Source organism: Pelodiscus sinensis, chromosome 3 (assembly GCF_049634645.1).
Source record: "Pelodiscus sinensis isolate JC-2024 chromosome 3, ASM4963464v1, whole genome shotgun sequence".
Taxonomy (NCBI): Eukaryota; Metazoa; Chordata; order Testudines; family Trionychidae; genus Pelodiscus; species Pelodiscus sinensis.
Genome location: NC_134713.1, coordinates 35,967,233 through 35,981,609, shown reverse-complemented (window position 1 = coordinate 35,981,609; position 14,377 = coordinate 35,967,233). Strand labels below are relative to the sequence as shown.

The 14,377-nt window shown below is 39.9% G+C and overlaps 1 protein-coding gene across 2 annotated transcripts in view; it reads left to right on the top strand.

The window, feature by feature from the left end:
* Positions 1-14,377, top strand: part of TDRP (testis development related protein) — a 41,640-nt gene that overhangs the window by 23,524 nt on the left and 3,739 nt on the right. For both annotated transcript variants that reach the window (XM_075923573.1, XM_075923574.1), the window contains one exon: positions 6,438-6,541. In XM_075923573.1, the coding sequence (XP_075779688.1) occupies positions 6,438-6,541 (104 nt within the window). The remainder of the gene's footprint in view (positions 1-6,437; positions 6,542-14,377) is intronic.

Sequence of the window (14,377 nt, the reverse complement as noted above, 5' to 3'; positions counted from 1 at the left end):
AGCTAAATCAGTCAGCTGCCATTATAGTATGTAAATTAAGTTGTCATGGGATAAGAGGGAAGATCCTTTCATGGACTGAGAACTGGTTAAAAGACAGAAAACAAAGGGTAGGAAAAAATGGTACAGAATGGAAAGAGATAACTACTAGTGTTTCCCCAAGGGTCAGTCCTAGGACCAATCCTATTCAATTTATTCATAAATGATCTGGAGAAAGAGGTAAACAGTGAGATCGCAAAGTTTGCAGATGATACTAAACTGTTCAAAATAGTTAAGACCAAAGCAGACTGTGAATAACTTCTAAAAGATGTCATGAAACTAAATGATTTGGCAACAAAATGGCAAATGAAATTTAATGTGGATAAATTTAAAGTAATGCACATTGGAAAAAATAACCCCAACTATACATACACATACAATATGATGGGGGCTAACTTAGCTACAACTAATCAGGAAAGAGATCTTTGAGTCATCGTGGATAGTTCTCTGAAGACATCCACGCAGTGTGCAGCAGCAGTCAAAAAAGCGAACTGGATGTTAGGAATCATTAAAAAAAGGATAGAGAATAAGACAGAGAATAGCTTATTGCCTTTATATAAATCCATAGTACAGGCAGTCCCCGAGTTACGTGGATCCGACTTATGTTGGATCCGCAGTTACGAACGGGGTTTTTCTCACCCCGGAGGACGAGAGTGGTGGGATGCCCAGATGCGCCACGGTCCCGCCGCCCGCGTCCTCCGGGGCGAGAAAAGCTGCTCCACGTCTCCCTGGTTTGCTGGGGGAGGAGCCCCCCCCAGCAGACTAGGGAGACGCTGAGCAAAGCCGCGGAGCACGCGGGCAGCAAAACAGCCCAGACGCGCCGCGGCTGTCCCGCTGCACGTGTGCTCCGCGGCTTTGCTCCCTGTCTCCCTGGTCTGCTGGCTTTTCTCCAGACGCCTGTGGTAGAGCAGCTGGGGTATTGCCGGTTGGTCCCGTAGCGCCGCTCTGGGCGCTACTGGACCAACCCGGCAGCACCCCAGCTGCTCTGCCCCAGGCGTCCTGATTCAGCCGCTGCTGAAACTGACCAGCGCTGACTACAGGAAGCCCGAGGCAGAGTTGCTCTGCCCCGGGCTTCCTGGAATCAGCCGCTGATCAGTTTCAGCAGCAGCTGACTTGGGGACACCTGAGGTTCTTAAGTTGAATATGTATGTAAGAACTGGCATCCAGATTCAGCCTGTTAAAACTGATCAGCGGCTGATTCCAGGAAGCCCGGGGCAGAGCAACTCTGCCTCGGGCTTCCTGTAGTCAGCTGCTGGTCAGTTTCGGCAGCGGCTGAATCTGGATGCCAGTTCCGATTTACATACAGATTCAACTTAAGAACAAACCTACAGTCCCTATCTTGTACGTAACCCGGGGACTGCCTGTATGCCCACATCTTGAATACTGTGTACAGATGTGGTTTCCTTCTCTCCAAAAAGATATATTGGCATTAGAAAAGGTTCAGAGAAGGGCACCTAAAATGATTAGGGGTTTGGAACGGGTCCCCAATGAGGAGAGATTAAAGAGACTAGGACTTTTCAGCTTGGGCAAGAGGAGACTAACGGGGGATATGATAGAGGTATATAAAATCATGTGTGGTGTGGAGAAAGTGAATAAGTAAGAGTTATTTACTTGTTCCCATAGTATAAGAACTAGCGGCCACCAAATGAAATTAATGGGCAGCAGGTTTAAAACAAATAAAAGGAAGTTCTTCACACAGTGCATAGTCAACCTGTGGAACTCCTTGCCTGAGGAGGTTGTGAAGGCTAGGACTATAACAGGGTTTAAAAGAGAACTAGATATATTCATGGAGGTTAAGTCCATTAATTAAGTCTATTAGTCAGTATGGTAAGGAATGGTGTCCCTAGACTCTGTGGCTACGTCTATACTACAGGCTTTTTGCACAAGAACAGCTGTTCTTGCACAAAAACTTGCTGGCTGTCTACACTTGCACGCGCGTTCTTGCGCAAGTCAATTTATAGTACAGCGTCGGAAGAGTTATTCCTCTCCCCACGAGGAATAAGCCCTTTTGTGCAAGAGCTCTTCCACAAGAAAGCAGTGTAGACAGGAAACATTAATTTCTTGCGCAAGAAACCCCTATGGCTAAAATGGCCATCAGAGCTTGTGCAAAACAGTTCTTGTCAAGAAGTCTGCAATGTAGGCGTAGCCTGTTTGTCAGAGGGTGGAGATAGATGGCAGGAGAGAGATCACTTGATCATTACCTGTTCAGTTCACTCTCTCTGGGGCACCTGGCATTGGCCACTGTCGGTACACAGGATAACGAGCTGGATGGACCTTTGGTCTGACCCAGTATGGCCATTCTTATGTTCTTAATTTGTTAAACAGATACATTAAGGAAATATTTTCCCCTGCCTTTTCTCTTTACTGCCTTTTTCTCCAACTTTTAGTATCTGTAGAATCATTTCAGTTCTTTATTATTTATTTTAAAAACTATGATGCAGTGAGTTTCTTTTAAATATTAAATCTTTGCTAAAGAGTTAAAAAATACACCTGTTGGGAGGCTGCTCATGTACTTCATGACTACGACAGTCCCTGGATTGAATCAATACAGCACTGCTAGAAGTTTTGTATGGTTGAAAAGAGAATTTGGTGGTTCTCTCCCAATGACTTAACAGGCCAGTTTTGGAAAAGATAGAATCGAGCTGTCTTGTGAGGAAATAAGTAAGTCACCTTGTATCATGTGTATTGGAAATGGAAGCACAGAGCATCCTTTTTGTTAGCAACTTAGAAACATTTTTTCTTGTCTTTTGGTATTTGGGGGCAAGTTCCTGATTAGATAAAAGATTTTTTTATTTGGTACTCTATTTAAACTCATACATGCAATAAAGCTTAATGTATTAATTACAGATGGTGAAGTTGGCAACTCTTTTAGTTAAGGTTGCCTGACACATTCCATTAAAAGACCCAGTTTTCAGTTACTTATAACTTTACCAAACTTCAACCATTTGGGGTGAATTTTTCTGTCAGGTAGCCAGCTATATCAGGCTGACTTTTTTTGGAATTGTTTCCGTACAAACAGTTCACTCGTTTCTGTGATCAGATTTAATAGAAAGTACATTATTTTGCCCATTTGAAAAAAAAAAGTTACAACTTTTTGCTGAAAAGCCTGACTGCAGTTGTGGGTCAGAAAGGGGAAGAGTGTTTGTGTCCTGCTAAGGTTGGCTTTTCTCTAAAGGGAACGCTCCTGGCTTTGGTCAGTTCAGCCAACACATGTCAGACTTTCACATACCTCTGTTTGCATTCATGCAGTGTTTGACTGTGGAGGGATATCCTTCATTTGTTTCTGCTTAATGTCTCAGAGATTAGTTAGTGAACAGTTGTTTGTGATCTGGTAGACTGATACCGGCCCCTCATGGGTCCACTTCAAAGTTAACTTTCTAAAAGGCTAATATTATAGGCAAATATAGTCTTAGTTAATAGAATTCTGTTTTTTGTCAGACGAGATTTTAGTTGAATTATAGCTTTGTTAAATTATATCTTGTTTAATTTTAAAGGTCAGTGTTTGAATATATAACTGAGTTTGGGCTAATGAGACCAATAGACCTTGGAAATTATATTGTTTCCTGTTCATCATTAATGTGAAACAATACTCTGAGGTTGAGAAGCTACAAGTCATCCAATTATCCTTACACTGGATTCGCCCCCCCCCCCCCCAATACTTTATGGAAAAGCGACTTGTAAAGATGGGAGTACCTATTCCTGACCTTTACATTGACAGTGGAGACTTGCAAACTAACTATGCAATCACTGGTCATGACTTCATAGGTAAGGCTGAGTGAGAATTTTTCAGTTTAACTAGAACTTCAAAACATTTATTTTATAAAAATGTCATTACAATGACAAAAATAACAGAGCAAATGTTGACTACTATGGCTTTTTTATAGTTGTTTGAAAATTGGATTTCTGTAGACAGAATTATGAGGTTTGCAAAATGACCTTTCAAAATGTTTCACTGAGTGCCTTACTACTCTTCAGATATCCTTTAGAAATATAAATATTTTTGGATTTGTGCTTTTCTCCATTTACTGCTCATTATGTTCTTATAAATACAATATCAGTTATATATAGGTAGCCTGGGTCATGATTTTTTGCTCTTTCTCCATAACTGAAAAGAAAAACACCACATCACACCTACTGGATTTCTCAGTAGGCTTGGAAGGACTGGTTTTTTATTGGCAAATGTGAGTAAATGTCAATTTCGTAATATACACACAAACCTATTAAAATATTTCCAGCAATGATCATTGAAATTTACAGATAGGCAAAGTAAGAAAAATGCTGCTTTTAGAGTCTATTGGAGTTTGGTTTAGGGGTATTTAATTTGCATTTTTGTCATGTGATATTGATTGTTTGTTTTAATGCTGTATAAAATTTATTTACTTTTTGAATCCTGTAATCAGTACATCATTATTGTCTGATCACTCCACTGTGAAAATTTAAATTGGTAGAAATAGAAAAAAAGCTTAAAACACACATACGCATCAAAATTAGTTTAAAAAAATCAAATTCTGCAAAGCTTTTATCGGTAACAATATATGACTTGCCAAGGGAGGTGGGGGAGTCTGCTACTAAATACCGTGGTAATTTAGGAGAAAGTTTTCTGGTCCATGAAAAGGAGTTCATGAGTTTAAATCTCAGGTGTACTACTGGGAGTTTTATTAGGATTTACTGGAAAACATTTTTGTTTCACAGAAAATGTTGATATTTTGAATTTTGTTTTCTTTCATTGTTGTAGGAATGAAACCTTTGGAGGGTGTGTGTGTGTGTGTGTGTGTGTGTGTGTGTGTGTGTGTGTGTGTTTGAAAACTCAATGAAAGCAACCCTCTGCCAGAATAGCCAATAGCCCAATATTTAGGGCACTAACCTAGAAAGTGGGCAATACAGATTCAAGTCTTTGCTCTGAATTAGCCAGGTGAGATGAATTCTTGGCTGTTCTGGAGAGATCTCTTTATCTCAGACCAGACATTCCAGTTTGGACGCAAGAAACCTTTCCAACAAAATTTTGTGCAAAACCAATAAGTTTCCTCAAAATATTTCTGTTTTGATTGGCAAAATGTTTAATCAATTTTTGACCAATTCTAGCTTTTATTCCCATACACTTAACCACTCAAGAAAACAGTCATATATGAGCTGCCTGTATATTTTACAAATAAATCATAGTTGTCACACCAGATTACTACAGGTAAAGAACCCAGGACTTTAATGTGATAGACTTAGATCCTAGTTATCCTGCAGTTGAACACATTTAATTGTTCTAACATTAATTGCTAAACCATTTTTCTTGTACGGAACCAACATTTTCTGATCTTCAGTATATTACTGTTGTCAAGAAAATAGATGCACACATTGGGAAAGTGTGTGTAACATCATGAGCCAGTGACTGAACTAAGTAGAGACTAACAATTACTCTTGTAGATCAAATGGTCAATTCCTGATCTGAAGTTTCAACTCTTGCTCTTAATCTGTGTTATAGATGTATATAACAAATGTTGTTTGTATCATTTTCTGTTTAGAAACAACTGTTTAATTCATGCAATGAGAAAACACCATGTAACATATATTTGTAGTTTTAAGACCTATTATGTGTAGCTTGTGGTAGGATACATTAAAATGCATGTGCTTTCACATTTCAATCATTTGTCATCTTTTACCCTCCTGGCCTTTGGTTGAGTGTATTGCGATAAATCAACCCTGTGCACTTGAATGTATGAGTGTGTGTCTTTTGTATAAATCACCATCTTCGTTTAGTGACTCTGTTGGGACACAATCCAGGAACATGAAATCTAAAAGAAACCTGGAAGCAAGTTGAGAGGCAAAAAGCCTTGTTGATTTCTTGTATTTCTACTTCCAAAAGACATGAAAAACTATATGTGGTCCAACTTAGTCATACTTTTATAGTACTGTACACTCTAATGATGATCTCAGCAAAGTTAAGGTAGAATAACTTCCCATGTGAATGGAATATTTGATAGTTAATGTGTTGATACAATTATGAATCATATTTATTACAATAATGTCTGTGGTGCAATTAATAACAGGGTCCCATAGTAATAGGCAGGGTACTGACAAAACGAAACACAGTCCTGCCCTACTACACTTATATCTCAGAGACCAAAGAAGTGCTCTGATAGCTGTCAAATCTCAGTTGGTCACTACTAAATCTCAGTTGGCTTTCACGTGCAAAGTACCCTTTAATGGACCAGTGAATCTGTCCCGAGATGTGTCTTTAAGCAGTATCTTTCTCTGAGAAGGCTGATTGAGAGATGGGGGACGGAGGTGAAAGATTCTGTATAAGATGATGGAAAATGTTTATTTATACTTGCAATTGGGGAGTTGGCTTTTAAAGACCTGAACATAAGTTTATAATGTATTTTCATTTGTATTTTTACTTCCTTGTGTAGGTTCAGAGTGCAGGTTTTCGTGGATGGAAAGAAGTGACCTCTATGTTCAATAAAGATGATGAACAACAATTGCTAGCAGGGTGCAAGCCTCCAAAATCAAAAGGGTAAGGAAAACTTAGCAATGGCAAGTGAGTTAGAAAATCAGAAAACTAAAGATAATGTCTGAAGGATCACTGGAGTTAGTAAAGGTAGGACCAAAAGAACCAAGTTAGAAAAAATATTAATCTATTGAAAATTTCAGCAAGCTAAATGGTTTATATTTTTTTTAAACTGTTAATTTGCATTCTTCAAATTTGATCTCTTATTTAAGCTTTGAACTTAAACATATAGGCCTGCTCTAATAGGCTTGGTGATCAATATGTGCTGGGAGACATTGATGATAAATGTAGTTGGAGTAACAGCCTTTTTCTGCAGAATGAAGCCTCTGAAGGATGTGTATGTGAAATATCTGTTGCACTGTTTTTCCTCCTTTGAGTCAAACAAATTCTATTTTGTAGTGAAAAAATCAGTCCAAAGCCACTTTTAATGCTTTTGTCTGATTTTTCTGTATAGATCAAAATGAAATAACTGATTGGAGTGCCAGTGAAGTGCTGGATAACCAATAGCAGCACTCTGAAACTAAGCCAATATTACTTTCTCTTAAAAAGCAAAAACAAAACCTCCCAAGTCACTTAAAATGTGATTACATGCTGAAAAGCAACTATGTAAAGTGATACTTTCTAATCTAGCAATCTGTTCCTTGCATGTATGATTCAGTTTAACAATAAAAAGGTTTTGACTATATTCTTTAATAGTACTACAACACAAGTACAGCTTAGAGAGAATCCAACTTTTTCACTCTTGTGCTTCATTTAGTATAGTTGTTTACTAAGATCCAGTTACAGGGTCAGTCAAGTTGCACTTGAAGACAATAGTTACACAGTCACTGTGAGCCCAGTTTGCTTATAGAATGGTCATGTGAGAATGCTCACGTAAACAACCCAGATTAATCCAAATTCTCAGGCTGAATTTGTTGACTTGCCAGTTGCATAATATCTTCTGATTGTAAAGCGAGCGCACATGATATGGAAACTGAGATTCTGTAAAAATAGCAAAACATTGTCATTTTTAATTAGATTTCAGAGTAAAACTACACTTTTAAGGTTTCTTTTTCTGTAAAGAGCTCTTGATTTTATTTTTTATAAAATATAAAACTATGTGATCTAGCCATGAAAAATAAGAACATCATTGGGAAATCTAAGGCAGCGTCTAATTAGATTTGGGGTTAGGAAGGATTGTTCAGATTAGGTTGGCAGAGACCCGGAGTGGGGGTGTTTCATCTTTCTCTGCAACATGGGACATGTATCATTTGGAGGTTTAAACTAATGTAAATACTGGATTGTCCGTAACTTGAAATCCTTTAAATAATGATTTGAGGACTAAAATAACTCAGAGAGAACTTTAGAAACAACAAATAGTCCTGTGGCACCTTAGAGACTAACAAAAATGTAGATGCTATCATGAGCTTTCACGGGTACAACCCTCTTCTTCAGATGAATAGAAGTTAAGGGGTCTAGGTTCTATAAAAATAGTAGAGAAAGAGAGGGGATGAGGAGCGAAAGGAGAAGAGAAAAAACGGGAAAAGAATAGTCAGTTAGCGTGTCCATGCTAAATTAATCTGGTAGAGTGGGCTCTAAGTACTCTTAAGTACCTGGTGTTTGGCTTTTTATGTCATTAGGACGTGGAATGTAACAGGTTAAGATGTTTGTTTAAACCTCAATTGTAGGTATCAAGCTTGTACATGAAATTAAGTTCCGTAAGATTCCCTTTCAAGCTGATTTTTTAAATCCACTTGTAATAATATGGACATTTTGAGATCCTTTAATGAGTGCCCAGACAAGTTAAAATGTCCCCCAACAGATTTCTCTGTGTGTTACCTTTTGAATATCTGATTTGAGTCCATTAATCCTTCATCGTAGAGACCGTCCAGTTTGGCCAATATAAATGGCAGAGGGGCATTGCTGGCACTTGATGGCATAGATCACATTAGTGGAGTTATATGAGCCTCTGATGTAGTGGTTTATGTGATTAGGTCCTGTGATAATGTCACTTGTATTGATGTGTGGACAGAGTTGGCACCAGAGTTGATTGCATGGGTGGGTTCCTGGATGAGTATGATTTAGGTATAATGCATGGTTGCTGGAAAAAAATTGTTTGAAGCTAGGGATTTGTCTATAGGCGAGGATTGGCCTGCCCCTCAAGGCATGTGAGAGTGAGGGGTCATTTTCCAAGATTGGTTGTAGATGCTTGATAATGTGCTGGATAGGTTAAGTTGAGGACTAGGGGTGGCCAACCTAAACATGAAAAGGAGCCAGAATTTACCAATGCACATTGCTAAAGATCCACCAGCCAATCTCAGCACATCCTGCCCACTGGCAGTGCCTTCTCCTCCTTTCTCTCCTGACCACTGTGATCAGCTCTTTCTCAGTGGGAGACACTGGAGGGGGGAAGAATGGGTATGACTGGCTCAGTGGAGAGGGTAAGAAGTGGCAGGATCCTAGGGGGAAAGGTTGGAGGGGGACAGCACCTAGGGTAGAGCTAGGGGTTGAACAATGAGCACCCTCTGGCCCAGTGGTAAGCTGGTACCTGTAGCTCCAGCCCTGGATTTGGTACCTATATAAGGAGCCTCATATTAACTTCCGAAGAGCCACATGTGGCTCTGGAGCCACAGGTTGGCTACCCCTGCTGTAGGTGATGACAAGAGGAGTTCTCAGTCAGAGAGATTTGAGATCTGTTACAGGAGTGGATTGGGGAGGTTCTGTAGTCAGACTAGATGATCTCGATAGTCCCTTATGACCTTAAAAATCTGAGTCTATGAGATTAAAATAGCCGCAACAGATTTTTTTATTTTAACAACTGAGTAAAGATTACTTAAGGTATTGATATTCAGTCCCTTCTATGTAATTGGGGATATTAATAATTTCCCTATTTCATAGGTTGTGCGCTGAAATTAAAGCAATTTTCATCTGTAATCTCCTCCTCCCATCTAGTTTAATGATTCAGTTATTCAATTCAATGATTACTTTGGATGCAAGAAGGACAGTTGACTGTGCATTATTAGTGGATAATACTTTGAATCTGCTTCACTTCATAATTCACGGACTATCCAAGGTTATGTATGCATCAGCATTAGTACCCGATCTTTGTGTCTTACTATTTAATTATATAAACTTTCTTGTATAAACATATGACATTTTGCATTTTTAAATGTTATACACCACACATATTACATTTATTAACCTATAAACAGCTAAAAGACTAAATTATTTATTTCAAGTACACTATAAAAAATCTCTCTTTCTTTTGATAATGTACAGTACTTAGCAGCAATTTCATAAAGTGGTTTTTATGGCAATGCATTGCTGCCAAAATATAATATAAATATTTCCAGGAACGCTAGTAACTAAAAACATTGCAATGCATATTAAATATTTTTAGACATAATCTTGTAGAGTTAAAGTTCATGTATGAAACTTAGTATTACAGTGCCTGAATATTAAAGCTTGTTGCCAATTGACAGCCATTTGTATAATGTATTTCCTTTTACCTCTGTGATTTAATGTTTGTTGAATTTGCCTAATTGTTTTGTCTGCTATAATGTTAAGTTTAGACAAAAAATAATGTAATAAAAATACAAATAATATTCAGTTGAATTATAACACCTGGTTGGGACCAGTAGTCTGGTGAGCAGCTCTTTCTGAAGCTGACAATAATGAAGCCTAGATATATTGGCATAGTATAGTCACCATCATGGGCTGATACTTTAACCTTAGTAAATGTGTCTGCATGCTCAGCTTTGGGTAAAGAGCACACATAATTTTAACATATAAAATTTACTGCACAACCTTATTTCTATTTCTGTATAGAAAGACATTTGCAACACAATAGATTGAAAATGTATCAGTTATATTAATATTATGAATGAACATTGTACACTTTGCTTAATTAGAAAAAATGAAATTTAACAACTTCCTATGCATGTGTTAAGTCAAAATAATTTAGATTAGTTAATGTTTCTCTATGAGCTGCTCAAAGGAAACTGGAATAAATTAATTTTAGGATGCAGTATGTTCCTTAAACATTAATGGCTATAAACACACTTTAAAAAGTCAAAATTTAACTTCTCAAAACTTGGCTTTGTTAAAAAAAATGATGCAAACTTTGGTTTAATGTAAGGATAACTTATGGTAGACATTAACTCCAAAGGCATGTGGCACAAAATATTTCAAATTGCTCATATTTCTCATATTGATGGCTTTGGTTTTATTGCTTTGTTCAGGGTATTTCTTGGAAATTAGTGGAAAAAAATCTCTTGTCTCTCCTGCCTCCTTTTCTAGTTCTGATTTATTGTATTCCGCAGTCAACCTGAAAAGCTTTTGTGGTATTTGTGTCCTTTTTATTTTTCAAATTTTGTTCATGATCTTTTAGGGCATAGATCCTGCAAGTTGTTAGTACTGGGTGGGACTCCTACACATTGAGTGCTCCCGTTGACTTCTTGGAAGCTCAGCAAAAGCAGAGAAGTCAACTCATGCAGAACAACTTGCAGGAACATCTTGTAGGCCTTAGTGTCTTCTTCAGTGCATAAAAATGATCCCCAGATTTCTTTATACTGAAAAAAATGTAGACATTTGATTTGTTTGTGTTGATAAAAATATTCTCTTGTTGAAAAGAAAAAAAATTGCAAAGATATCTTTGAATTTTCCACACTCTCAATCAAAGTTGTTGCAAACTTATCCTTTCTGGTATCTGGAGATGTGAAAATATAGTATAAGAACGAAGTTCCATATAACAGTAATAAATAATTTAATGATACACTTGAGCATTTGTTACATATGTAGATATTTATTGTGTAGTAGTTTTGAATGAAACAAAGGATTTTTTAAAAAAAGTCATTCAGCTTAAAAACATAATCCTACACTTATGTTTGGTCTATACTAGGAGTTTAGATCAAATTTAGCTCCATAAGGTCAATTTTCTAAACGATGCATCCTCACTACCAAGCCTGTCGTATCAATCTTAAGAGTCGCTGAAGTCGATGTTGGTTATTCCTGATTTTACAAGGAGTAATGCTGTTCCCAATCTTTCACGGTTGAGTTCATGATAACGTAGATGCAGCGTTGGCGAAAGTTGAGGCTATTGGCTTCCAGGAGGAGCCCCACGGTTTCCCCCTCTGGCCAGAACCTGCACCTCTGCTGCTTTCCAGGTGAACAAAAGAAAACACTGGGAAAGTTTGAATTTCATTTCCCATGTAGCCAGCATTTCAAGCGCATCTCTGAGCAAGCAGCATACTGTGGCACACACAGACATGACTCTGACCAATTCAGATACAGCAAACACTTTGACTATTTCTCCGCTGGGCTCCAGTTCCCAAGGGGGCAGAAGAGTGCCAGTGTGGAGTGTCCAGGAGATTGTGGACCTTATTGAGGTGTTGGGAGATGAATCCATTCTCTCCAAGTTCCAAACCAGCAAAAGGAATGCTGATATTTATGGCAAGATCGTGAGCTGCCTGGTGGAGAAAAGCCATTCCAGAGATGCTCAGCAGTGCCGAGTCAAGTCCTGTTACAAGGCAAAGGAGGCTAGTGGACAATCTGGTTCAGCACCTCAGAGATTCTACTTCCAAGAGCAGCTGGATGCCATTCTGGAATGGGAGAGGCCCGACCAGCTTCCCAAGCCTAACTGTAGAGTCTGGCCAAGACAGTCCTAGCATCAGCATAGAGGACAGCATGGTGAGGAACAGGAGGAGACTGGCCAGCTGGTGATTGACAAGAGCCAAGATGTGACACTGTAGTCAGTCTCCTCCTCCCAGGATGCTCTGCCAGTCGTGCACTGGCCACAGGGAGGGCACTTTTGGTTTCACTATTTTCTCTTACAAACAGCCTTAGCCCACTTGTAGTGTGATGTGTGATATGCACTATGCCTATTCAGCACAGGGGGGCTGAAATAGCTTGTTAATGTATCTGGAGATGGAGCCGGAGTCTTACGTGCACAGCTCCATGAAGCTCTCAGCTAGGAACTCTTTGATCCTTCTCATAAGGCTTTTAGGGAGGCTTGCTTTATTTCATCCTCCACGGTAGGACACCTTCCCGCACCTAGCACCAGTAAGTGGTCTGGAGTCACTGAATCACAGAAGAATTGCAGCATAAGGCCCAGATTTCTGGCCACATTCAGTCAGCATCCACTCCAGATCACTCTGTGTGATTTGGAGAAAACTGATATCTCTCATGGCAACCTGGATAAAGGAGGAGGGGAAGTTATTTGCACTTTCCCTGGGAGGCCATTGTTACCAATATGCACCCCCGGAGCGTTCAAGAAGTACCACTTCTCTGGGACGCTGTGTGTGCTGGACCTAGTGTGTGCTGGACACAGAGGGAAGCTACCTTTATCCCTCCCCTTTCCCGGCTCCTGCCCTAGCTAGGAAAGTAGCACTTTCCTGTGAAGCCATTCTCTCCTGCAGGTGTGAGGTCGGGAATTAAAGGCGCAAACAGGGAATGCAGGGATAGCTTGTTGAGAGCATAATGGAAGACTCTCAGAACTGGCCATTTGTAAAACTGTTCTTCAAGGCCTCTCTGATTTGCGCTGCCTCATTCTGTGCTCTCCTTATTACCCTGGTGTCGAGCTGGAATGTCTTAGCACCCCACCCTGACAGATAATCTTTGTGAGATCAAGGGGAAAACTTATGTAGTACACAATAACCTGCCATAACAAAGGGAAGGTTGCATTCACTGAGGTCCAACTGAGTCACGAGACTCCTAAATCTACCCTTTAAACATCCACAAGCACATTCAACCACCATTCTGCACTTGCTTAGCCTATAATTGAATTTCTTGCTGTGGTTTAGGCTGCCCATGTACAAGAGCTATGGACAAGGGGTAGGTTGGGTCACCAGAAATCGCAATAGGGATTTCCACCTCTCCAATTCTGATTTTTCTGTATGTGAAAAAAGTTCCACTATGCATCTTTTGGAAGAGGCAGGAGTCCCTAAAGATGAGCACATCATGTACCTTTCCCGACCATCCCACGTTGATGACAGTGAAATGGCCCTTCTGATCTACCAGCACCTGCAGCACCATAGAGAATTACCCCTTGCAGTTTATGTACTCCTTGGCAAGGTGGTTGGGGGCCAAGATGTGGATGTGGGTTCCGTCTAGCACTCCACTGCAGTCGGGGAACCGCATTGTGATAAAGCCAATCACTGTGGTATCCATGTTTCCTAGAATCATAACCCCTCCATAGCAGAATGATATTGATCGTCTTGGCTACTTGTATGACAACTCTCACCATAGATTCCTCCGCTCTGAACTGATTCCCCACTGACTCACATTGCAAGTTTTCATAGGGCAATTGCCACTTGATTCTCCACAGTCAGAGCAGGTCTTATTTGTGTATTCTGGCTCCTCAGGGCAGGGGAAAGCCATTTGCAAAGATACAAGAAAGTGGCTTTGCCCATTAAGAAGTTTTGTAGCCACTGTTGATCATCTGATCTCTGCATCACAATGTGGCCCCACCAATCTGTGCTTCTCACAGCGCCAGAAGTGGCATACCACTCTATCCACAGGATTGACTGATGGCTGCACTTGCATCAGTGCCAGGGCTTGCACGAGCAGTGACTCCATGCCAAGTGGAGATTCCTCCTCCTCCTTTTTCTGGCAAAGCTCTCAAAGTGCACCATGACTCACATCAACATCAGTATGATTTACTGCAAACTGGGATCCATGCGTGCTGCTATTGCATCTGTGTGGGAAACCAGGGCACAGAAAGGCGCAAGCGCACTACTTCCTGTTGATCTCATGCAAGGAGGGACGGACTAGTCAAGTGCATTATGGGACAGTGATGACATGGGCCCATAACCACCTGCTGCAGAGTTTTGGTCCCAGCAGACACTGGGAACACAGCCTATAAAG